This window comes from Palaemon carinicauda, chromosome 11 (genome assembly GCF_036898095.1).
Source record: "Palaemon carinicauda isolate YSFRI2023 chromosome 11, ASM3689809v2, whole genome shotgun sequence".
Classification (NCBI taxonomy): Eukaryota; Metazoa; Arthropoda; class Malacostraca; order Decapoda; family Palaemonidae; genus Palaemon; species Palaemon carinicauda.
The window spans coordinates 78,063,366-78,090,865 of record NC_090735.1 but is presented as its reverse complement, the minus strand read 5'-3'; the positions used below and the strand labels follow the sequence as shown (position 1 = coordinate 78,090,865).

At 39.2% G+C, this 27,500-nt stretch overlaps 1 protein-coding gene across 7 annotated transcripts in view; it reads right to left on the bottom strand.

Annotated features, from left to right (window-relative positions):
* The window catches only part of beta-Spec (spectrin beta chain), a 151,808-nt gene that overhangs the window by 83,883 nt on the left and 40,425 nt on the right, over positions 1–27,500 (bottom strand). For 6 of the 7 annotated variants that reach the window (XM_068383139.1, XM_068383142.1, XM_068383143.1 and 3 more), the window contains exons 7-9: positions 23,945–24,036; positions 9,997–10,101; positions 9,364–9,456 (exon numbers count right to left, since the gene is read on the bottom strand). In XM_068383139.1, coding sequence (XP_068239240.1) covers positions 9,364–9,456; positions 9,997–10,101; positions 23,945–24,036 — 290 coding nt within the window. The remainder of the gene's footprint in view (positions 1–9,363; positions 9,457–9,996; positions 10,102–23,944; positions 24,037–27,500) is intronic. The other variant, XM_068383140.1, reaches the window with a different exon arrangement.

Sequence of the window (27,500 nt, the reverse complement as noted above, 5' to 3'; positions counted from 1 at the left end):
AGACTTCACTTTTGACCTTTGGCTTAGGAATATGAGGGGTGGCAAGTTTAACTTTAAGGGAAACAGGATTGTACAGGTAGGAAAAATACAAATTATTTGTAATATTTTTTGTTCCTACACATTTACAAACCTTTTAGCTTTTAAAATCAGGAGGCTAACTTATTGGTTGGTAGGAAATTTCCAAAAACTGAACTGGTGAATTTTTTTCACCTCATAAAATATGCCAATCTCCCTGTCCCATACAGAAGCAAGGGAGTGCTCCAGCAGCCTCCAATTAATCAATTATAGAGATGCGTTGGCTGACAGTACTTAGTTATATACCTGGTTTCAGTAATATTACAAGACGGATACAACTGTTGGTTTCCAAGAAAGGGTGGGCTGTCAGTACAAGATAGAAACATTGTTGGTTTCCAGGAAAGGGTGGTCTGGCAGTACAGGAAAGGTAATAAATAATCGTCCCAAAAGACACACACTACCTATGACTTTGCTCCGTTCTCCGCCAGCATGCCCAAAGGCATGCTAGGCTTCCCACTATTCATTGCAACTCTACATAGGAGACTCCAACATAAAGGTATTCCTCCACAGTACTTCTTCTCTGCCTCCTTCACTCAACTGGACAAGCTGGGTGGGGGACCTCAAAAGGGTTGCACATGCACAGGATCCTTCCGAGCGGAAGGTGCTGCAGGTGGTCTTAGTTGAGGTCTTGAGAAGATTGATGTGACCTTATTCCCCACTGATACAGCAGGCATGGCAGCATCAGGTTTGTCGACAGATGCTCTTGCATAGCCAAAACTCTTGAAGGAGACTAGTGGATCTGGAAGTCCTGCAAACCAGATTTCCCGCTCTTCACTGCCACCTGCATGCAATTCCTCGGCACGAGTCAAGTGAACCTCTGCTAAAGCATTCCAAAGAGCAAGAGTTACCTCTAGATTAACTAAAGTAAGAACCAGAACACCAGTGCACCCTTCTCTCCCAGTTGGCCTACTGGTTTGCTGCCAGTACACCAGACAGCATGAGTCTCTTGTACTTCTTCTAAAAGTCAGGAGCTGTTAAACCAAACGTAATGTTACAAAGCTTCTTGAAGGCCATATCTTTTGATATTTTCTCCAAGGAAACACTTGCCGTCGCCATATACACTGAGGTATCGGCCACACAAGGCATTGACACAGAAAGCTATGGTCCATAGGAGTCCTAGAGGTGAGGATGTTGTTTGACTGACTAGAAGAGAGAGAATTCTAAGATCCACAGATCTGATAATCAACTTGATCCAGGCCCAACTACGGCAGATCTAGTAAAGGTCTCGACCTTTGAGGGGCACTCAAGTGCCGATCAATGACCAAGTACCTACCTGAAGCTGACTCCATGGTCCCTGTACCCCATTTTACAGTTACTAATAAGTTTAAGAACCTCCAAAAAGGCACACACTGACTCTAGGTTCTCTGTTTCTGTTGGTCCTGGGCTAAGGTCTGGTGCCTTCAGGGCACAAGAATCCTAAGCATCCTCATCCCTCGCAAGGAATGAAGGCTGGCCAGTTAATCAGATCAACTACCCAAACCCATGATTACGAGCATTCTGTCTCCAGGATTAGAACCAGCAATGTAATCAGCATCTGATGAAGGACCAGGCTAAATTTAGTTGTCATCGGTAAGAAATAAATCTATGAAACCGATCAAACTTGAGAGAGAGAAGAGATACTAAGTACCCCTTTCACTGTTGATTGTGGTGGAGAGTAAATCACAGCCTTGTGCTTGTAGAGAGGGCCACGTCACTTCAGCCCTCAACACGTGGCTGCTGGCTCCAAGCAGGCGCACAATGATATCCTTGAGACGTTTCGAAATTCAGGATACCAAAGTATTTAAGAGTAGAAATTTCTGATACTAGATTATCTAAAAGTAGAAATTCAGGATACCAAAGTATTTAAGAGTACTATTCCGCCGCACATGTAGAAAGGGTGGAGGGGAACCCCAAGCTTCTCCAATACCTGGCCTATGGCAAAAGTACAAAGCCCAGTGAATCTCTGGTTACCCTAGCTTCCAGGCCCATGGGACAATGGCCAAAGCCCCACATGCTAGAGACCCCAAGGGGACATGCTCCTCTTTGAAATTATTAAAATTATTCACCTTAATGAGGCCGAGATGCAAGTACAGGGTGACAGTCAAGAAAAGTGCACAGGTACAGCATAGGGCCATATATCCTAGTCAGCATGGCTAACAGGGTAATCATGCCAGTGACCAGGTGCCCGGAACACTAGATCATGATGTGGGGTCATGGCAGCCTCTAGTACCACTGAGATCCATACAACTCTTCCAAGGAGTTGTTGGTATCATCAATAGCCCTATTCTTGCGCCTACAACTTGATTTTCTGGACCTTTTTGACTTCTTCAAAGGGTCAGAATGAATTGAAGGAGGAGATGAACAAACTCGTTCTTATCTCTTACAAAGTATCTCCTTGGGTTTTGCAAGCAGATAAACCGTCCTAGTAATCATCAACAGGAAAGTTCCATCTCGGGGAGAAGCACAAGGGTAGTTCCAACAAGAACCAAAATACACTGAATCACTGTTGCGTGGGAAGTAGTAGGCGCACACACTGGCACCTGCAACACAGGCAAGGGGATTGGGTTACTGGTAGAAGGGCAGATGAAACAGGCACAGGGTAATCAATCTCAATCTATTCACAGGATGGGGAATAGGGCAACATGCATAGGTTTACTTGTCTTGAAGCCTGCTTATACATTTCCGGTTGCGTCATTTCCTTTCCACAAGGGCGGAAGCCTTCTTAGCAGTTTACTTAGCTACTTCTTGGGCTTAAGGCCCACTGTGTATCACCACGGCAGTCAATGGTAAAGAGAACAACAATACTGTAAGCATTGGGATCACCGCTAAATCACTTATATCTGGGGTCATTGGCACTCAAGAGGCACTGGAAGCAAAGTAGCCCTGGCTTCCCTACCCCTCAAAAAAAATTATATCAAGGGGCTACCTGCAAGGTGAACTCAATAAGGAGTGGAATGTGTTAAGAAGCATCTCTGGCATTGTCATGGGTGTTGCAAAAATGAAGCCGGAGAAGAAAAGACTTGGCATTCCCGCTCCTCACAATACGACCGCTTTTCTCAGGAGCACACTATCTACACTCGACTAAAGGTGGTAATTGCAAATTATCATGTTCCTAATAACATATAGGGGATTTATTGCTGGTTTAGCCATAAACCAATGCAATGCACAACCTACACTAGGATTCCTGATTCATTCCATTTTTAACTAACCCACTATCAACCTTTAAAAGTAAAGATACGAGAGAAAATTGAAGAGCCTTGGGTAAGGAGTGGTTAAATTCTGTTATCTCCTAGTGATCACCATGGCTTAGGAACTTTGGCCTTTAAAACTGAATCGGGATTTGAGCTAACCATAAGTGAAGCTACTCACAGGTCTGGTTATTATTTGGACCTAGTATACACAAACTTCCCTAGTATTATAACAAGTAAGGTTGGTTCTCCAGTTGGGACATCTGGTCATGCCTTGCTTTCATTAGCAACTAGGAATGCGCAGCTAGTCCCTGATGTGTCATACTCATCCAAGATAAATATAAAATCTCCAACAGACTGAAATGTCCTTTGGAGTCACCTTTTGTATTTGAATTGGCCATAATTATATAAAAGTATTGAGCCTGTTGTTCTCTTGAATGAGAATCTGATCACCATAATCGATATGCGTCAAGGAGTGTCCCTTCTCATGTGTTAAAATATCGAATGAAAGTCAAATCTTGGTTCAATGATGATTATACACTTATTTGGAGAACCAGGAGGACTATAATCTTTGGAAGGGTGACATATCAGATTTTACTTGGAATAATTATACAGTAGGGTCCCGAATCATGCAAGAATTTGGTCGATCAACGGCCCCGCATAAATGGAAAATCCCATACTTTGAAACACGACGCATAATTCCTTTAAGGCCATGGCAAACGGATATTTACATATTCAAATGTTTTTCTTACCCATTTTCAATACTATCTATGTACTATACTGTATTTTTTTCTAACATTAAATAGTTAATATGAATAAATAAAACATTTAAAATATTTTAAAGTTTTCATAACTTGAAAAAGGTTAAAATTACAACCAGGATGGGTGTAAATAACGTATACTGTATTTCCCTTTACAACACGACCTAAAATAAGGACATATTTTAATGAATTCAAGTCATATCTGTTGTACAAGATGACTGGTGTATAGCAAAATCATCACTGTTAAGACTAGCTTTTGTTGTATCGATGAAAATCCAAAATAATCGAAATAAAATTTTACTTTATGAGTTTCCTATATACGCCACAAAGTACACCATCTAAAACGGAAAACGTTGTTTTATTTACGTTCATCTCTGATCATAACGAACAGACGAGCACAACACGTGTGTTTAGTTTTTGCAGCAACAGCTATCTTACCAAGAATTGAGTATATAATGATTTTGTTATTACTAATGCTGTTTTACTTTTTCTTATAACATTGAAATAAACGAAATTAATGCGATTCATATAATGTTTTTTCCTAAACATGCCACCTAAAACTAAAACCTTCCACTTGTTTACTGTACGCTCTATCGTCGATCATAGTGAACAAACGAATGCACTAAACAAATGATCAAAATGATAACTATTGATATTGACTTTTAGTAAATATGTTATAAATATTCTACTTACCATATCCATATAAATTCCTAAATACGTAGCAAAACAGGAAAGCCATTTTGTTTGCGTTTAATCAACAATAGCTAATGTCAATAATGACAGTATGATAACTTACAATAATTCTAAACTGTTACGATGGATAATCATCCATTCCATAATTTCAGTTATAAGTCATTTTGATCACGTATTAACTTGTACCCACCTCAATTATGAACCATCTGCACAAAAAATTAGCAGAAAGTACTGGATTGGTTTTTAAGGTCATCGAGCAAGTGAGTTACCGCTGAAACGTTCAATGTGTCAGACTGTGCAAGATTGGAGAAAGTGATAATTTGAATCGTGGTGGATTTTTAATAGCAAATGAAAAGAATTAACTCTATGCTGTAGCGTTTTATTACTATCGCTTTTACTTAAAAAGCTGCCTAAATACATTTATCGTGCCCTAAATGACTGTTATAGCGCACCCTGGTTGATCAAGAAATTAAAATACTGCTAACTATGTCAGTGAGTATTTAACTGCAACATTGTGAAGAAACAAAGATTTCATTTGTTAGAGAGAGAGGGAGGGGATAAGAAATGAGAGCTACAAGTAGCATAGCTGAGAGAGAGAGAGAGAGAGAGACAGAGAGGAATTTCAATGAAAGTTATAAATGTAGTAAATGAAAAATATGATAGGTTACATTAGTGCTTATGCAATATCAACTGTAATATATATTTTCACAAGTTGAAAAATTGTATAAACAATAGTGTTACTGTATTCGTACAGGCATAATCTTGAGAGCGGCAGCTAGACATCAGCTGATCTGATCACAGCCAAAAGTAAAACAAAAAGAAGTCAACAATAATCAATTGTCAAAATACACACGGAATTTAAAACAAAAGTACAATTAATTATTTAAATAATCACAATTTTCTAGAAAGTTTCCTATAAAATAGTATTCTGTTGATGAAATCAGATGTGTTTAAGCTGCGATTGGAAATGAATTTATAGATGGTATAATGTTTTTGAGACGTATTTAATTGATACTTTTTATGGAAACAAACATGTTGTTTTCTTCTTCTATATGTAAGTAGAGAGAGAGAGAGAGAGAGAGAGAGAGAGAGAGAGAGAGATATGAATCAGCTGTTGTAAACAAATGCTGTTGTTTTAGTTTGTTTCCTGTATCACATAGTGAGAAATTGATCACCACAACTAACAATATAGTTATGTTAATTTCATTCTTAAACTCAGGTTGCCAAAATTTAACAAAGATTTTATTTGTTACAGAGAGAGAGAGAGAGAGAGAGAGAGAGAGAGGGGGGGTATGAATAGAGTGGTAGGTAGAGAGAGAGAGAGAGAGAGAGAGAGAGAGAGTATGAATAGAGTGGTAGGTAGAGAGAGAGAGAGAGAGAGAGGGGTATGAATAGAGTGGTAGGTAGAGAGAGAGAGAGAGAGAGAGAGGGGTATGAATAGAGTGGTAGGTAGAGAGAGAGAGAGAGAGAGAGAGAGAGAGGGGTATGAATAGAGTGGTAGGTAGAGAGAGAGAGAGAGAGAGAGGGGTATGAATAGAGTGGTAGGTAGAGAGAGAGAGAGAGAGAGAGGGGTATGAATAGAGTGGTAGGTAGAGAGAGAGAGAGAGAGAGAGGGGTATGAATAGAGTGGTAGGTAGAGAGAGAGAGAGGGGTATGAATAGAGTGGTAGGTAGAGAGAGAGAGAGAGAGAGGGGTATGAATAGAGTGGTAGGTAGAGAGAGAGAGAGAGAGGGGTATGAATAGAGTGGTAGGTAGAGAGAGAGAGAGAGAGAGGGGTATGAATAGAGTGTTAGGTAGAGAGAGAGAGAGAGGGGTATGAATAGAGTGTTAGGTAGAGAGAGAGAGAGAGAGGGGTATGAATAGAGTGTTAGGTAGAGAGAGAGAGAGAGAGGGGTATGAATAGAGTGTTAGGTAGAGAGAGAGAGAGAGGGGTATGAATAAAGTGTTAGGTAGAGAGAGAGAGAGGGGTATGAATAGAGTGTTAGGTAGAGAGAGAGAGGGGTATGAATAGAGTGGTAGGTAGAGAGAGAGAGAGAGAGGGGTATGAATAGAGTGGTAGGTAGAGAGAGAGAGAGAGGGGTATGAATAGAGTGGTAGGTAGAGAGAGAGAGAGAGGGGTATGAATAGAGTGGTAGGTAGAGAGCGAGAGGTTTTTATATACTGTATACTAAACAAAATCGTATCTTTCCAAAGGAAATCTATACTGTTTAAAATATATGACAAAATATTGTCGACTCGTTACCGAAAGTTCGGCTATTCACTGCCGATAAACGAACACCTGTGTGTGAAAACCTTGAACACTCACAAGGGAAAAATAAAGCTTTATATAAACTGTACTAAACGAAAATAATGCTTTAATATACCATCATTAAAATCATCGAAAGGTTAGAGAAAGATAAAGTTTGTTCAGAACGTAACCAAAACTCTGTTTACATTTTGTCAGCCGGACTCTCATTGTTAAAAGTTATTTCATTGTTGATTTGGAACTTTTATTATGAAATCATATTAATAAAATGTAAGGTACATACCACCTGGTTACATTTGTTATCAGGCACAATAACCTAGGCCTACCAAGGTACTTGAAAAGACAATAGATTTGATATGTTTTGTGGTGCTTAACTAGCAGACTTTGAACAGCTTCGCAGATACAGAAAATTTATTTTTGAAAACTAGCACCGCATAAATGGGGAATCGCACAATTTGAACACACAATGTACCTAGCAAAGAGCTGTTCCTAAAGAGTTTATGCTTTAACTGAAAAGGAATAAAACCTAACCATAAAAAAACCCTTTCTGGTACAACCCATGAACATAAGGTGTTAGGGTACTTTTAAATCTGGATTCTGGTGTAGATGTAACAGTTTCTCCTTTACTTCAACCAGAGGGCTCTGTCACTCGCTGTCCAAAGGAAAAGGCAACCCTTTTCGCTTATGTGTTTGACAGTAAGCAGAGTACTAAAAAAAACTATCTTCCTCATTCCGGTTTTCCCGAGGCTAAACTAACCAGTTTACCTTTTTGGCTCATTTTGACCTGGTTGGAAAAACGGTAATGAATTTGTGGTAGATCTAGCCCTGCTGATTACCACCCAATTCCCGTAACTCCTATATTTAATATTTTTTCTAACATCTTTAGACTAACCTTCTATATGGGTATGCTGAAGGTAATAAACTGTTCCCTAGTTTGCAATTTGGCTTGGAGCATGTGATGCCCTTCTTACAATTTCCAATGCTGTATAGAAATCCATTGATTGTGCTCAAGAAGTTCATATGATTGGCTTTCCTTTTTGTGCTGCCTTTCTCTGTGTTAATCATGAAGCCATTGCTTTCAAATTCAAACAGTTGAGAGTAGGTGTTTTTTTTTTTAGATTATTGAATTTTCCAGCAATATACAGTATTGTGAAGAATTGTTGTTGATGGGCACTAAAGAGAATACAGGAATGTGATATCTACACGATATGTAGTTGGGCCCAGAAAAAAAGCCTGTTGCATATGCAGATGATGCTACTCTGCATCAATTCCATCTCCTGAATGTACATCTTGGGTTGCTGAATCCCTTAAAAGAGATCTAGCAAAATTAGCGCATGGTGAAAATTACCAGGCATGAAGTTGAACCCTGACAACACTCAAAAGTATGATTGTAAGTAGGTCGAGGTCAGTGGCTCCTCAACATCCAGATCTCTGCATTGATAATGTTTTTCTAACTCCTTTAAAATTTTAGATGTGATTTTTGATTGCATAGTTACTTTTGAGAAATGCATTACTCTGTTTCTTCTTCAACTGCACATAAAATTCTTTAAATATTTTTGGTAATCAATCTATTCTGAAGAAATGTTTTAATTCTTTGTACAAATATCATTCTGTCCAACCTTCAGCTACTGACTCTCACCTTAATTTGTTGTATGAAATATGGATCTATTAAATTTCTTATTCCTGACCTGGATATTGCTCTTTGGACCGGCTGTTTAGTTAGCTCTTCATGCATGTTGCAGTTTTTAATTCTGACCATCCTTTGCATTAGCATTTTCTCAAACTATACCATCCTGAAGTTAATGCTATAAGTCTTGCCTCCTCCATCATTTGACTCAATACTACAAGCAAGTGTTACTCCAGCTGAGACCAGATTGTGGAATGATCTTCCTAATCAGGTAGTTGAATTGGTAGAACTTCCAAAATTCAAACTTACAGCAAAAGCCTTTATATTGAATACGATGACATGAGTCAGTTTATCTATGACATCTATTTTAAGGTTGTTACTCATCAAGATATTTTATATTCTTTACTCATTACTTTTCATATACTTTATGCATTTCCTTGTTTCCTTTCCTCACTAGGCTATTTTTCCTTGTCTTGTTGAATCCCTTGAGCTTATAGCATTTTGCTCAAAAGAACAGTATTCTTGCAGCCAAAGGCAAGATTTTGTCTTGACAAGGGGGCTACTTGCCCCAGCTCACCCCCTGTTGTTGACTACCTTAACGATTTCTACAACCAATCCTGTTCTGTTGAAAGCAATTTCATATTTTGAAGGAAGAAAGGTTTCATATGTGTAGGAACAAATTTCTTGACAAAGTATGTTCCCCGCAATTTCTCATCTCCCAAAATGAAATATTCAGTGAAATTGGAAGACAACACATTCTTTATGATGATCCAATTACTGTAAATCAACATTCACCGGATCATCATCCACGAAGCGTTGACCATAGTATACAGCTCGACCCTGTTCATCCGACAGGCCTAGACGTTTATCTTGTTCACGCAATTCCAGCTACCATACAAGTATCAGGTTATCAATATCTTAAGTCACTTATTTCCTGGAAATCAATCACCTAATTCTATGAAATTTTCTTTGAAACTCAATAAAACATAGTGAGGAGTATCCTGAAAAGTTCTCTTAATACAAGATTTCACATTAGTTCTTATACCAATTAAAAAATGGCAAAGGTTCAGGATAAAAATATCATAAAATGCATTATCTTATTCAGAAATATACTGTAATGAGAATTACAATATATGGATAACAAAAACTTACATTCCAAGCAAATAAAATAGGAATTATTTTGTAAAACTTATACAAAATAAAATATGGGCTACATTACCACTTAATACTTCATGGTTACAAAAAAAGGAAAAAAAAAAAAACAGCAGGTATATCACCACCAGGCATTTCAAGACCTAAAATACAGAGGGCTAACTCTTTATCAACTTATAGTTTGTAACATGACATCAGCAGCTTTAAATCCTAGGCTAACCCTACAAAACTCATAATACAGATATAAATAGTACATGAATAATTGTGAAACCTTACCGTTGTTAATCTTTCTAAGGCAGCAAACCGCTCCTCTTGAGCCGAACATGCCTTATCAAAGGCCTCATGTTTCTTGATCAGATTTTCAACATCATCAATTGAACACTGAAAGACAAAAAATATTACCTGTAATAAGCCTAATAAGATTATGTAACAAAGCAAATTCCATATACAGTACTGTAATATAAATTACCACACATCCATTTCCCTTAGAAATTGCTAAAAATAGAAAAAATTTTGTCCAGTTAAAATTTATTCACTTTTAATGGATTCTCAGCAAGAGAGAGCAATCACTCCCCAATTTAACACACATTCTCCATCATGAACTAACATATCTTTATCAGACTACAACTTTGTGAAAATTCTGCTTACAGTGGTTTGACTTTAAAGATATGGATATATATTAATTTGTAACTTTTATCAGTTAAATTACAATCCCGTTATCTTGGGTAAGACTATATTTTTTATCTTTTAGTTGCCAACCGTCTCCAATTATTTGCATGCTCTTGATTTTCGTTCATTAATTGTTTAGCATGTGTAGTAGTATTAGTTACCAGACAAGAAAAATATCTATTTTTCTAAATAATTTACATAGGGTACATGAAAATTTTTTAATACTACTGAGGGTTTCGATGCTATCATAAATACTTTGGTTCCATCAATAAAATTTACAACAAAAAAAGTTAGAATATAAATTAATTGCATGAAAAACATGCAATTAATTTATATTCTAACTTTTTTTCATTGTCAGACAAGCTTTTTATTCAAAACTTCCAAAATTACAAATCCAACCAATAATTTATCATATATTTTTCTCTTCAGGGGATTATAAATATGTGAAGTGTTTTGTATATTCCTCTGTAAAAACCAATTTATCAAAATGGAAGAAATCACCAGTAATCTCTGTTCCCCCAAAGATTTATTTAAGGAAACTTTATGAGTAAAGCTAAGAAAAGGTACCAGGTCCAGATGATAATCATCCAAGAGAGACTATAAAATAAGAAAAAAAGAGATAACCCAACACTTTTACAAAATGTTCTGAAAGATGACCAACAAAAGAAAGGCATCACAAGGATGGAAACTAGGCAATATTCCTTCAAACTACAAAAAGGCAATAAAAGAAGAACCTAGCAATTTAAGACCTGTCTCTCCAACTTCAGTGCCTTGCAAAAGTTTTTAATCAATTAAAGTAGATTCAAAGAAACCAATTTTCTGATACAAAGCCAACATGGTTTTTAGACAAAAGATAATGTGTGACAAATCTGTTGGAATTTTTCCACAATTATGTATAGCATATATGACAAAAGCAGGGCAATAGACATTAAAAACCAAGATTTTCAAAAGGCTTTTGCCAAAGTCCCATATAAAAAATTAATGGTTAAAATTAAGAACCCTAGGCATCATTGATGAGCCAACTGAATGGATCAAAGATTGGCAGACATACAGAAATCAGTTGTAATCGATGGATAATTATCAGAGTGGGCATTCGTTACCAGTGGAGTACCTCAAGGATCTGTCATTGACCCATTAGTATTTCTGACTTATATTTTCGACATAGATTTCGAACTACTTGTAGAACAGCCAAATTTGCCAACAATACTAAACTAGGCATAAAGACTGCCACCTCAGAAAAAGTAGAAGCCTTAAGAGAGGATCTAATTAATTTGGGAAAATGGTTTCAATTGAGGGAAACGCAAAGTTATGCAAATGGGTTATGGTAACCCATAATGAAATAGGAAGTGTGGACCACGAGGAAGACCTTCACATAATTATTAGCAAAGATTTAAAGTTCACCAAACATAAGTTGAAATATAAGTTGAAAAGAAAGCATAGAAACTAAGGTTACATAAGAGACAATTCATATACGGAAAAAAAACACTATACTGCAGCTGTACACATCATTATTAAAGGGCCCAGCCAGTATGCCAATACATGGGGTATACGACAAAGAACACAAAATCCTGAAAAAATTCACTGAACTTTGTGTGGCAATGGAGAATGCGTATAAGAAATATTTTGACAAAACTCCTCTTACTTTCATAGTTACAGGGTAATTAGTAAAATTAACTCAATAAGCCAAAAACATTAATCCCTATAAGAAAATGCAGTATTTCTTGTTATTGTAAATATTGATAATTATTAAATTTTAAAATAAAACAAATTGTGAGCAATGGCATCTATATAGAATCCATGGGTCACAAGATGAAGTTATTATTACACCCTTCAGTCCTAGCACAAACCTCAGAGAGAGTACACATTTGAGTTTGATCTCTGACATTCGCTCGCTTTTAAGTGTTTTTCTTCGTTTCGGCAAGAATTTCATCATGCCAAAGAGGAAAAGACAATTTCAACATCTTGCTAACATAAGAAAAAATTGGCTCTAAGAGTTAAGAAATGGGTAATATTTGCGGAGTTAGTGAAGGATGAAGATGCGACCGTCTCGCCTAACCAGGAGCCTAAAGAAGCAAGATATTGAGCAAAGGGATCTTCATTTATGATTAAATTATGATAAATAATAAAGTTTTGGTTTATTAATATCCGAAAAGGAACATAAAATTCATAATAATCATGATTTATCAATACTGTCTTTATAAAAATATAAAGAAAAACTTTGAACTCCCGTACCTCAAAACTATACTTATCGACCTTCAAATTCTATCTTCTCCCTTAGTTTTAAAGATATAGCATTGAAAGTTTAACTTGGAAAGACATTATAAAACAATCTGAGCCTTTTTTTCCAACTTTTGTTTCATAGTTTTTTCTTAATTTTTTTCCCTGATTTATAGGGTCTAATTTTTTACCATAATGAAATAAATTCATATCTAGTCACCTTATTAAGTGGTATGAATGTCAAAGTCTAGTCCATAAAAAACGGCATTAGCCGGCCGATTCCCCTAAGACCAGTAGGTTGGCCAGGGCACTAACCGCCCATTGAGATATTACCGCTAGAGTGTTAAGGGGTCCTTTGACTGGCAAGACAGTACTACATTGGATCTGTCTCTCTCGTTACGTTTCATTTTCCCTTTGCCTACACATACACCGAATAGTCTGGCCTATGCTTTACACATTCTCCTCTGCCCCCATACACCTGACAACACTGAGATTACCAAACCATTCTTCATCACCCGAGGGGTTAACTACTGCACTGTAATTGTTCAGTGGCCACTAGTAAGGGTAGAAGAGACTCTTTAGCTATGGTAAGCAGCTCTTCTAAGAGAAGGTCACTCAAAAATCAAACCATTATTCTCTAATCTTGGGTAGTGCCATAGCCTCTGTACCATGGTCTTTCACTGTCTTGGGTTAGAGTTATCTTGCTTCAGAGTACACTCGGGCACACTATCTTATTTCTCTTCTTTTGTCTTGTTCAAGTTTTTATAGATTATATGGAAAATATTTATCTTAATATTGTTACGGTTCTTAAAATATTTAATTTTCCTGGTTTCATTTTCTCACTGGGCTATTTTCCCTGTTGGAGCCCTTAGGCTTATAGCATCCTGCTTTTCCAACTAGGGTTGCAGCTTAGCAAGTAATAATAATAATATAAATAAGAATAAAGAGTCCCATTTTGGGCTCCAAGTATTCAGAAGGATATACATAGACTGTTAGCAATACATGGTTGGGCCACCAAACTAGACCATTTGGATATAGAAATGAAATGTTTGATTTTCATTAATCTACAAATTCAACAACAAAGGGGATGGCTAATAGACACATTCAAAATTCCTAAATAAATAACAAATGTACTCGACAACAACCTCTTCACACTTGGCATAAATCAATCCAGAATACAACTGGAATTGAGAAGATACAACACCAATCAATGTGTCTATATCTTTACATACAAAATAGCAAATACATGGAACAGACTTCCAGCAAATGTAGTGAAGTGAACAGTAAGATGGTAAATGCAAATTTTATACTAATTCACTCTACCCAAGAGGAAATGGAGACTTGCAGATATGCTTAAATGACTGGGTTATCATAAATCCTTTTAACTTTTTGTGTAACACACTTCTGTATCTCTCATATCTTTGTTTCCTTAAAAAAATTCAAACTTTAATAAATCTATTTCATCAGCTCATTACTTGTTTTAGCTGACATCATAACGTTATGTACTGAAATGTCTGAAATAATCCTGGCTTTCCAATATTAACCAAACTTCATTTAATAATTTTTTTACTTTTCCATTATCAATTTAAAGCGTATTTTAAGTTTTGGTATTGTCACCAGCTGATTTTAAAGTGACAATGGTATCGAGAATATGGCTCCCTTTAATTAAGATTGTGTCGATGATATAATTTCCCAACTTACAGTGTTATTTACCAATTTGTAAATCTAAATTTAAAGTTTTGACTTTTATTCTTTAGTGATTTTTAATACTGCAGAATATTGACATTTCTAATTCAAAATTTGATGTTTTCACATTCATTAACATTGTGTCACAACTGAGTTGTCACGGAGTGAACCTTTGTTTTAAAGAACAAATAATGTGGCTTGAAGGCAAAAAACAAGAAGTAAATATCTATAGTCCTCAAATATGGACTAAAATACACCATGGAATGCATTACATGTGTAAGTGGTAACCCTCAACACCAAGGAATTTATACCCATTAACCTATGTCCATCATGGAAATTTTGAAAGCTTTTCATAAGGTACTCTCATCTTCACTAAGCAAATATTTTTTTGGGGCTCAAGCCATGTCGTCCTGATGGAAGGTTCCTATAGGTAGATTTCTAAGGGATATTTGGCTACAGTGATATTCCCAGAGAATTAACCGTTAGGTCTACATAATTCTAACTCCTGGTGCGAATATTCTTAGAATTTCTCTTAAGAATATCGCATAATATCCGGGGATGTATATCTTGATACGACACAGCAATCTTCACCCCGAATAGCGTTTTCGCTTCGAGGGGGAAAGTGGCAAAAATAGAAGGGGAGCCGTTATCAATGTACCCTTCCTCCCGTACTACTATCGAGTATCTAGATGGCGCTGTATCCAAGATGGCACCTATTCCTATATTCGTAGCAGTTTCGCATGGTATTTTCCCTGTTGCTCTAACGTTTGTGCTCGATATTCAAGGATTTACCATGCAACCTTCAACTTCTTCTGCCTCTGGAAAGTTGAGTATTTATTCTTTACAGTGTATAATTTTCAGCTCCTGCTTCAGAGAGAAATTAGAGTAATTATAAGTGTTTGGAGCTTCGCCGATCACCGGAGGCGGCATGGGCGCTGTCGTTCATAACACATGTGTTATTTAGTTAGCTGAACGACATTCCAGGTTGTAACAGCATGAATATTTTTGAAGCTATTCAATTAAGTTTTTACTAGGAAGTTATTTATATCATGTCAATTGTATTCATTCGAGTTTCGGCGATTTAGGTAACCGAACCTCGCTCCGCGCTAAGCTTCATAGCCTACGCACTTCAGTTTACTTACATGCATGATATGGAACGTCTTTCCTAGTTGTAATAGCATTAATAAAATATGAAGCTATTTAGGCACATTATACTTGTAAAGATATACATATTTTGCATATATTTCCTCTTCCTTATATTGATTGTATACATTATGAGTTTCGTCGATTTAGGTAACCGAAGTCTCGCCTTGCGCTAGGCTAGCTAGCCTATGCGCTTTAGTAAACTTTCACACATATTCCCGGTTTACCCTCGTGTATCGTTTTATCAATTCATAAGGAGATAGATATCTCCTAGAATAACTAGGCTATATAATTCGATACACGTCTCCTGTGCAGATTTAAGGGTAATCCCTCCTCCCTGCGTGCCGCCTTAGGCGACAACCCTGTCTTGGTCCTCCCATAGAGTAGACAATCCGGCTTGACTGGGCTAGGGTTTTCTGTCTCTTACACTTGCCGGCGGGTAGCCAGCTCTGGTTTGTTCAACAGAACCTCAGAGTATTCAGTCTTTATGCTGGCGGTAGAGCAGCAGGGTGAGTAGTCACTCCCCTGCCGACATTCAGCTGCCGGCATAGGAGGCTATGACTCCCTGGGCCGCACTTTAAGTGGTTATATGATGCCGCCACCTTCTCCCCTGCGGTCTAGAAGACTAGTCCTATGTTGGCAGACCCTAGGCTGAAGAATAGATATTCTTCTGCCGCCTAGGATGGCGCCGACACTGAAACGATGTTTCTCTCCTGTTGGGAGGTGGCAGCAATCCTGCCACCTCCTCCTAACACTGTTTCGGCAGACCCTAGGCTGAAGAATAGATATTCTTCTGCTGTCTAGGATGGCGCAGATACTGAAACAAGAGTTTCTCCCTTGTGTGAGAGGGGCAGCAACCTTGCCGCCTTCTTCCATCGCAACTCTGTGGCCGTCGTCCTACAATCTCACCGCTTGCCGGGTAGGTTATGGGGCCGGCCAGGCTCCTACATAAGCAGTTGTCTAGTCACTCAGTCTTCTTTTATGGACGCAAGGCTCCGGGAAAGGTTGTGCCGGCTGTGACGGCTGCCGATGAGACCCCCCTGTTCTGTCCAGTGTTCTTCAGTCCTCTCTTGGAGTGCCATTCACATATCCGGAGCCGGTAGTGACCGGCAACGGTTTTTGTAGCTGGATGGAAGCCTGAGTGATACATTCTCCCCTTCCATTTGAACTTTCATTCTGGAGGACGACAGTAAGATTATGTACTTACACCCTTAATTATAATTAATACTGTAAACACTTAACCCTTTTACCCCCAAAAGAACGTACTGGTACGTTTCACAAAAGCCATCCCTTTACCCCCATGGACGTACCGGTACGTCCTTGCAAAAAAATGCTATAAAAATTAGTTTTTCATATTTTTTGATAATTTTTTGAGAAAATTCAGGCATTTTCCAAGAGAATGACACCAACCTGACCTCTCTATGACAAAAATTAAGGCTGTTAGAGCAATTTAAAAAATATATACTGCAAAATGTGCTGGGAAAAAAATAACCCCCTGGGGGTTAAGGGTTGGAAATTTCCAAATACCCCGGGGGTAAAAGGGTTAATAAGGTAGCCCTTCACTCCATGCTTTCTCTCTCTCTCTGTCAGCTAGTTCCACCAGGTACTAACCCAGTCGGCGAAAGCCGGCTGGGCCGGTGCCGTCAGGTACTAGTCCAGCCGGCAACATGCCGGCCGGGCTGGTGCTACCAGGTACTATCCCAGCCGACGGATCGTGCCGCCAGGGCTAGCCTAGCCGGCAACATGCCGTCTAAACTACAGTTTATGATTATACATTAGCTAGTATATTTGCAGTATAGATCATACTGCAGACAGAAAACTATAGTATATATTATACAGTACTTATTTTCCAACATACCCTGTGTATCCTTGCACAGTCTATTGTTGAGACCAGTCATATATTGGAAGAAAAGATTTCTTTCAACACACTGTTAACTAGTCAGTTAACAATTTATCCCGCATTATTGAAACCTTGGGAAAGGTTAGTATTAAGTTACACTTCTTTACCCCTAGGGATTAGACCCTTCCCTTGGGTTTCCTGAACAGGAAGACTCTAGGTTTTAAATTTAGGGGAGGTCACAGCAATTGGCTGGAGAGGAAACACAAGTATGTGTCTTTCCTAGTTCCTTTCTAGCTTGTCTATCCTAAGCTATAATGGTTAAAATATTAATAGTAATATTTTACATAATTGTTTATCAGGTGAGATAAACTACCGCATACTCATCTAAATTTCCTCTCTTTACAGGAGGACCAAGTGCAGTGGCCAAGTCGTCTCCTGCAATGTCAGGAGCAAAGACTTCTGCGGCCATATAGTGCGCCGAGCTCATGCCCCCTGCACCACTTCTAAGGGAGCTCTTTGGTACTGGGACCCCCAGGATTGCAATATATGCAAGGCCTTGGTTATCGAGGCTTTTGATGACCCCAAGTCAGCGGAGTCAAGGGATGCAGCACGAGAGAAGCTGCGCACATGGGTTTGTGGGTTTCAGAAAAACCCAATGGGACCGTACCTTCCTAACGAACGGATGCGCATCTTGCTGTTCCCTAAAGCGGGTATGGAAGCTGTCATACCCCAGCCATGACCTGAGATCCCTTGCGTCCAGATTGCCGTAGAGACGGACGTTACCAACGCATTACAAGGCATGGACATCCATCAAGAGGAGAGGATGTCTGAAGTGTCCTCGGACACTGAGAAGGACCTTCTGAGGGAAGGCCACAAGGAGGAGTCTACTTTGACTCCAGAAGATGACGACGACGTCGAATTGGAGTCCATTCCGTCGGTACCAGCTCGGGAGCCATTACCTTCAACATCTTCCGCCCCTCCATCAGATGACATGAGACAGGCACTGGCCAATCTTACGGTGCTGATGGAGAGCATTCGCAAACAAGGCGAAGAAAGGGAGGCGAAACTGGAAAGGCAAATTGCTCAACTCTCCGCCTCCCGTGGGTCTCACAAGAGACTCAGGGTTCAAGATCTCCCAACCTGCTCAAACTAATCCCTGGAGGTATGCAGAGTACATGCCAATCACGAACGGCAAACTCTTTATCTGAAGAGAAGTTGGGGGCAGTCCCTATCGAAGATGTTCAGTTCTGGCCAAGTTTTAGCGCTTACTCGGACTGCTTCATCCGTCTAAAGCTGGAACCAGCATTGAAGGAAGAGACGGAACCCCAGGAGGTCATAGTATTTGACCATGATAAGGCACAGGCTCTTTTGTCAAGCAGCCTGAAGAAGGTGGGCTACACTAACCTTCCCATTTACATCAAAGGCTTTTAAAGCTGTGGTTAAGGCAATAGAGGCAGGCAAACCTTGCCCGACACTCGACGAGTGTAGACCTTTGTCATTGGCCCTGCCCATGGATAATAAGGATTGGAAGGAAGTCCACCTGACCTTCTCAGTTGGAGGCAGAGATCGCTGGACGTCAGTTCAACGAAAATCTCCCTAAGCTGTCTGACTTTCTCTTGCGTAGGGAGCAAGAGACGAAAGAAAGACTAGCTGCATCTCTATCCACACAGAACTGTTTAGAGATGACTGCAGGCCTAAACAGCACCCAGGATATGAACATGGTCATGGCCAAGATGCACATGGCTACCTTGGTCAAGGACCTGTATGGCTTTATTAAAGCATGTAGGGAGTTCGTGTTTGCTTCAGCAGCTGTAAAACACGAACCCAGGAAGCTGACAGCTTCCAATATCTAGGGTAAGGACCTCTTCCCGAGTGAAGCGGTCAAGGAAGTAGTTGATAAGGCCGCCACGGAGAATAAAAACCTTCTCCAGAAGTGGGGTATGTCAGCTAAGAGGAAGTCTTCTCCAGATGAGGGTCCCCAGCCTAAGAAGAAGACAAAAAGACCTAGGTTACCCTCTCGGCCTGCCAGACAATATCAACATCCCACAGTTGCCATGACAGTGGTGCCCCAAATGGTGGCTCAACCCCCAACAACTTACCAGATGGTGCCTCAGCAACTGGTTGCCCAGTCACCAGCATTTAACCCTGCGTTTGAGAGGCAGACCACTACCTTTCATCCCAAAGGTAGAGGTTCTAAACGGGGCTCCTCTAGAAACCCCTCAAGAGGTAAAGGTGGTAAGGGAGAATGCAGTCAGGGAGGTAAGTCCTCTGGAAAACAGAAGCAATGAGATGTTTCAGGTAGGAGGGAGGCTCCAACAATTTCAGGATCATTGGGCCTTCGATCTTTGGGCCCACAGCCTAATCAAGAACGGACTTGGATGGAGCTGGAGCGAGGCTCCACCATCATTTCCTCAATTCTTCCAACACTCCACCCCCGTACTGGAAAAATATACCCTAGAACTATTGAGCAAGCGGGTAATAAGGAGGGCCAAGTCCATCAAATTCCAAGTAAGGCTGTTTTGTGTTCCCACGAAGGACTCGGACAAAGTCAGTGTCATTCTGGACTTAGTCACCACTCAACAAGTTCAGGATGTTAACCTTCAACACATAAGGGGGTGCACACAGTCTCTATAGACCTGGCAGATGCTTACTGGCATATTGCAGTCAACTGCCCTCTCTCCTCCTACCTAGGATTCAGGCTACAGAAGAAAAAGTACGTCTTCAGAGCCATGCCCTTCGGACTAAACATAGCCCTAAGGATTTTCATGAAACTTGCAGACGCGGTCGTTCAACAACTACGCCTAGAAAGCGTTCAGGTAGTAGCGTACCTGGACGACTGGCTTGTGTGGGCAGCATCCAGGACAGCTTGTACGCAAGCATCCAAGAAAGTGATCCAGTTCCTGGAACATCTGGGATTCAAGATCAACTTCAAGAAGTCTTGACTCTCTCCAGCTCAGGAGTTTCAATGGCTGGGAATCCATTGGAACTTAACGTCACACCGTCTCTCCGTTCCCCCAGGTAAGAGGAGAGAAATTGAAGGATCTGTCGAGACTACTGAAATCCGACAGGATCTCAAGACGCCAACAGGAAAGAGTACTGGGCTCTCTCCAGTTTGCATCTGTGACAGACCCAGTGCTAAGAGCAAAACAAAAAGATGCGTCAGGAGTCTGGAGAAGATACGCATCAAACGCTCTAAGAGATCTAAGAAGACCGATACTGACCCTACTATGATCACTTCTCAAGCCATGGTCGAAGGCCAAGAACCTAAAGAGGACCATGCCCTTGCAACCACCTCCACCATCAGTCACCATCCACACAGATGCCTCGAAAGAAGGGTGGGGAGGTCACTCCCACCAACGGAAAATCCAAGACCTTCCACATCAACTTTTTGGAGGCCATGACAGTCCTTTTGACGCTGAAGAAACTCTCCCCTCACAGATCAGCCCACATCAGGCGGATCCTGGACAGCGAAGTGATAATGAGATGCCTGAATCGTCAAGGCTCGAGATCGCCCCAAATCAACCAAGCGATTTTGGCCACCTTCCACCTGGCGGAAAAGAAGAGATGGCATTTGTCAGCAGTTCACCTTTAAGGGTTCCGCAATGTGACAGCGGATGCTCTATCCAGGCTCATGCCAATAAGAGTCAGAATGGTCCCTAGACGCAGACTCATTCTACTTCATCTTGCATCAAGTCCCAGAACTGCAAATCGACCTCTTTGCGACGAGCGACAACAAGAAGCTACCTCGTTATGTGGCCCCATATGAGGACCCTCTGGCAGAGGCGACGGACGCCATGTCCCTCGACTGGAACAGATGGAACCGGATTTATCTGTTCCCTCCGACCAATCTCCTAATGAAGGTCCTCATTAAGCCAAGATCCTTTCGGGGAACGGCAGCTCTAGTGGCTCCCAAGTGGCCAAAGAGCAACTGGTTCCCTCTAGTATTGGAACTGAAGCTGAATCTGGTCCCTCTTTCGGACCCAGCACTGTCAACAGGTTCAGAAGTCGACTGTCTTCGCTTCACCACATAGAACTCAAAACCTTTATCTCATGATTTTCTCTCCTTAGCGGTAAAGAAAAGATTTGGGATCTCAAAAGGCAGTATAGACTTCTTAGAAGAATACAAGTCTAAGTCAACTAGAAGACAATATGAATCGTCTTGGAAAAAGTGGGTTGCTTTCGTCAAAGCAAAAGGACCAAAAGATATCTTGATGGACTTTCTGTCTGTCCTTCTTTATCCACCTTCATAGACAAAGGTCAGGCAGGCAACACGATAGCTACGTGTAAGTCGGCTCTAACTAGACCTCTACTATACGCCTTCCAAGTAGACCTGTTGAATTAAATCTTCAACAAGATCCATAAAGCATGTGCTAGACTCAGGCCTGCAACCCCTCCGAAGCCCATTTCAGAGTCCTTGGACAAGGACCTACACTATGCTTCAACAGTGAACAATGAAGATTGCTCTCTCAAGGACTTGACTCAAAAAGTCATTTTCTTGTTCGCTATAGCCTCGGGGGCTAGAGTTAGTGAAATAGTGGCCCTATCCAGAGATGAAGGCTATATTCAATTCACAGAAGTGGGAGAACCGAATCTTTTTCCTGATCCAACCTTTCTCGCTAAGAACAAGCTACCCACTAAGAGATGGGGTCCATGGAGAATCTGCCCTCTGAAGGAAGATGTCTCGCTGTGTCCAGTGGAATGTCTAAAGGTTTATCTTTGAAGAACTTCAGACTTCAGGGGAGGACAGCTCTTTAAAGGAGAAACTTCAGGATCAAACTTATCCTTAAAACAACTGAGGGCAAAGATCACCTACTTTATTCGCACAGCGGATCCTGACAGTACACCCGCAGGTCATGATCCAAGAAAAATTGTTCATCACTGAACTTTTTTCAGTATATGGACTTTGAGCATCTTCGCTCATACACTGGATGGAAGTCATCCAGAGTGTTCTACAAGCATTATGCAAAGCAATTGCATGAGCTGAAGCATTATGTGGTGGGGGCAGATAGTGTATTAAAACCTGTCTTCTAGTGCTGCGATGAACAGTGAATTGATTGGGACTATCAATTTTTCAGGTGAAGGAGTTGACACCTCCCAGTGCAATAATTGTGAAGTGAGTGTCACCACGGTGACTCTAAGGACTGTTCAAATTATTTCAGGTGGAGAAATATACAGATAACACTCGTGCAGTGTGTACTTACACGGTGTTGATAATATTCAACATTACAGAAATTCATATTAGAAAATTTATAAAATTTTCAAATTTATGTGTGGCACTAATAAAAATTTTCCCTTTCAGGTGGAAACAAAAGTTTCTGTATTATGTTGGTTAGTATGTTTCTCATTACATATATTAACATATATATTATACATGTTACTTTATGTTGGTCATTTATTGCCAATAAACGAATATCAATGTGTATTTGTGTCTTATTTCGCCCTACAATTGATTATAATAAAAAGTATAAGCCAGAGTTTTTCTATCCTAAGTAAAACTGCATATATTTTATATCTGAACAATAAATATAGCTGATACTTTTGTTCCTACTCGAGATACAAACAATATCTAGTGATGCTATGTTCCAACATGTTATACGAACAGTGAGACTCTTGTATAACTATCTGATGCTATAGCCCAACACAATATACAAATCGCGAGACTCTTGTATATAGTTGATGCTATGTTCGTTCATACATTATATGCAAACCTTGAGACTCCTTTCCTACGTCTAGTATGACTCTTCCCTGCAGGGGGCAGGAAGCATTAACAATGTCTATGATTAGCAGTAATAACGTATAGCGGTAACGTCATAAGTCTTAATGGTCTGGATGACCATAGGAAAATTTGTCCCAAGGTTGAGGCACCTATAAAATCCACAGATACAGTACTTTCTAGTAATTCTCTGGTAAGCTTCCATCAGGATGACATGGCTTGAGCCCAAAAAATGGATTTTGAGCTAAGTGAAAAATCTATTTTTGGGTGAGATAGCCCTGTCGTCCTGATGGACCCGCCCTCCTTTTCTATAGCAAAGGCCTTGGCAGGATCCCTCCCGAAATTACTATATCTGTAGCACCATGCTCAACGCTACAGGGAATACGCACCATCTTGGATACAGCGCCATCTATATACTCAATAGTAGTACGGGAGGAAGAATACCTTGATAACGGCTCCCCTTCTATTTTTACCACTTTCCCCCTCGAAGCGAAAACGCTATTGGGGTGAAGATTGCTATGTGTCGTATCAAGATATACACATCCCCTGATATTATGAGATATCCTTAAAAGAAATTTTAAGATATTCGCGTCAGGAGTTGGAATTCTGGAGACCTAACGGTTAATTCTCTGGGAATATCATTGTAGCCAAATATTCCTTAAAAAGATACCTATAGGAACCTTCCATCAGGACAACATGGCTATCTCACCCAAAAAGAGATTTTGAGCGCTGTTATTTTCCCCATCTATAAAAATACATATTTCCCCTAGTAATATTAGTTAAACAAGAACTTGAATCATCAAAAACTTTACTGGGAAATTTACCCTTAGAAAGGTTACCACATTATCAAATTTATGTACAAAAAACTGAGAAAAAAATGTTTATACCCCCAATACCATACAATATTAACTATATACAGTATACTTTGTACTTGAAGGAAATAAAAAATAACTTACACCTAACTCTGCAGATTGCAAGTAAGGTTCTTGTGCAAGGAGCCACTGCTCTGCTACTGATGCATCACGAGCGAACTGGTACACTTCAAGTACTGAAAAATATATAATTATATTAGTACATCTCCCAATGTAATTATAAGTTAATTAGTATATGCCATAACACTTCTGATAACTATAAAACTTATTCTAACCTTTTTATAGGGTTATATCATTCAAAAGTACCAACATATTCAAGATAATGGGGACAAAGTTTTGTTACAATGAGGTATCTATAACATATGTGATAGGTACCACGTGATCACCTGCTACCACTGTCAGAGGTATGGACATTTAGAAAAATATTGCAAGTCTAAGAATGATAGGTAAAGTCTGCGGGAAATGTTCAGGGAGACATTCCACCAGCGAGTGTAATTCGCAAGTGTCAAAGTGTATAAACTGCACAAAGTTAAACAAACCAAGTGACCACACAGTAAATTCTAGAGACTGCAAAGCTTATGACTTGGAATTGAAAAGACTAGCGGAAAATACTGATCATGGTTACTACGGATGTCATAAACTGTGGCTATGTAAATATACAATCTGTAGGTAATAAGACTACAAATTCGAGAATTGATAAACGAGAAATATTTGGATATGCTAGCATTATCTGAAACATGGTTAAATAACTTGGACTAGGCAAAGATCCCTGAAATGATGCCCCCCCACACATGCCTTCTTTCACACATACCGAGAGAAGGTAGGTTTGGTGGGGTGTCGGACTCTTTATTCATAAAAGTTACTCAAATCTCAAAACGTGGAAAAGCATTAGTGTAACAAGCTTTGAATACATAGAAATAAAATTTACGCCAAAAAAACAAGAAAACCCTCGGTAAACAATACGTGATCTGAAACGATAAATACTCTGAACGAACAAGGTAAAACAACAGCGGAGGTCCTGTAGAGAGTAGGGTTCTCCTGCTGTATGGGACTGGAAAAGCAGCCATCAAACTAAATAAAGTAAGTAGAGTACCTTATAATGATTTTTTAATATGTGCAGATTTCCATTGGATTGAAATTGCCTTTTAATTACAATAAAACTTGTATGGTGTAATGAACTGTACAGCATAACTATGAGAGGAGTTTCAAGTTTACATCCAGGTCTTGAACATTACAAAGAAAAAGATGTTAACCATATGAAAATCAGAGGACACATTTTGGCCTCATCTATTCATGCAATTAATTTACAAGTTGCATGAAAAATAATGACCTATACCACCCTCCTCTCCAGCACTATCCAATGCAGGATACCTCGCCATATCAGTAAGCTGATTCCTTCAGTTGGTTCAGAATCCAAGAGCTTTCCTTGGGATCTCCCATTATTGAAATAGTAAAATACCCCTTGAAATGGGAAGGGGGATGTATTTAACTCACAAGGAAGTACGTATGGGTTTCAATTGTCAATACAATTATTTGTATTTTGATGAATTCAGTGAAGTACAGTACATGTAGGTAGTCGTCGACATACAATCTATGCAACTTATGACTTCAACTTTAAGACCATTTTTTCAGGGTGATGACATCACAGGGTGAAGATAAATATTTCCTTGGAAATAAACTATTTTCTTGTATAAAAAAAGAACTGATTTATCTTGTCAAGTTATTATTTTCTTCTATTGATAATATACAATATCCATGTTCAGTAAAAAATACATTAAGAAAAGTCTTAAATTAATTATCTATCGAGTTCATATCATATTTTTGGTGTCATCATATTACCGGCGGAAAGCGAGCAGGCAACAGAGTGATTTCCTTCCAATAGGCTACCGATTAGTATAAGTATTCCCATTATAAAAATAACAATAAACAATATAAAGTATTTTGTGGGACTGTATCAGTTGTTATGAGTACTACTTAGGGTAAATTTGACTAAGCTAATTTTATTTCATCTCGATATTTATCCAAAGAAAATACACTAATGGGAGAAATATTTTCATAGAAATATATTTTCTTATATATTATAAAAATGAAACACTTTTGCTTGGTAAGTTATTTAATTTTATTTCTTGCAAGAAGAAAGAAAGGGGTTTCACACATTATGCAAGTCATTCCTAGTCGAGTTCACGTCACATGTCCGGTGACGTCGTATTTCTGCTGGAAGGCACGTTGGCAACCCAAATAATTTCCTTTCAGCGTGTTACCGAGTAATCTTATTACAGTATTCCCATCATCAAAACATCGAGTAAAGATATAGTGTAGATTGTTTTAGGGGTCTGTATCAGTAGTTATGAGAATAGTACTACTTACTGTAAAATTAAGAAAAGTAGTCTGATGGGGTCACATTTCTGGTGGAAGGCAAGTGACAAATCAAGAGAATTTCTTTCGATGCATTATGAGTGTTCCCATAACCGAAACATTGGTAATGATAAAAAGAATCAAACACGTCCAAAAAGAAAGAGAGAGAGAGAGAGAGAGAGAGAGAGAGAGAGAGAGAGAGAGAGAGAGAGAGAGAGAGAGAGAGAGAGAGAGAGAGAGAGAGAGAGAATTTCTTTCGATGCATTTCAAGTATTCCAATAACCGAAACAATGATAATGATGAAAGGAATCAAAGACGTCCAAAAAAGAGAGAGAGAGAGAGAGAGAGAGAGAGAGAGAGAGAGAGAGAGAGAGAGAGAGAGAGAGAGAGATTTGAAGTTTTCTGGCATCTTGCCATCTAAAGTCATTGATGCCAATATTTATTTCATATAAAAAAGAATATTCAAATAAAACCATAAAAGTTTAATGTCATTAAAGAATTTAAATAGTTTTCAGAAGATCAGCTTCTAAAATAAATCTAAAAATGCTGCTCGCATAGTAGGACATGTCCAAGAATCTTGGGTTTTACGTTTGTGTTTTTCTTTGTGTCCTTTTGATCTATTTGTTGAGGGGGATGGTGGACCTAAACTTGAATTTCTGATTTATTTAAATTGTCTTCTGGTTCCTCAAAAACATCAACAGACAAAACATCATATTTATTTGATGTCATAACTAATATTTCTTATGGAAGGGGGTAAAAGAGATGGAGGTCTCTCTCTTCCAATTAATAGGTTGTGAGCAACCAGGTTTTTGTAGCTTCCCCACTTCAGGTGCACCTGATAACTTGGTTTCAAGTGGAATCTCCATTAAATCAGGCAAGGACATGGCCTGGGAGGTTAATACTATCCTTTGTAAAGGGGGATAAAGGTTGGATAGTGGTGGGCAATGTCTTTTTGTTGATACATGATGGTAACTCTTTAGAAGGAGATATTCTTGTCTTATTATGCAACACTTTTATCAGTGGATGGTGAATTTCTTTTTCAAGAAATACCTACAGTGGTAGGTGGGTTAGACGATTCCCGAGGAATTTTTTCTCCTGTTTTTAATGTCTTTGCATAGGTAGTAGATTTATCTAAATCTCTTGGCGTGCCACTTATATGTTCAATAATTGATTCATTAAGGGCAGCTTCTTCTGACTTATAAAACTGGCAGCTCCTATCATTAGATTTATGATTAGAGTTGCAGTTGAAGCACCTTACCTAAAGTGTGCATTCTCCATGGTAAAG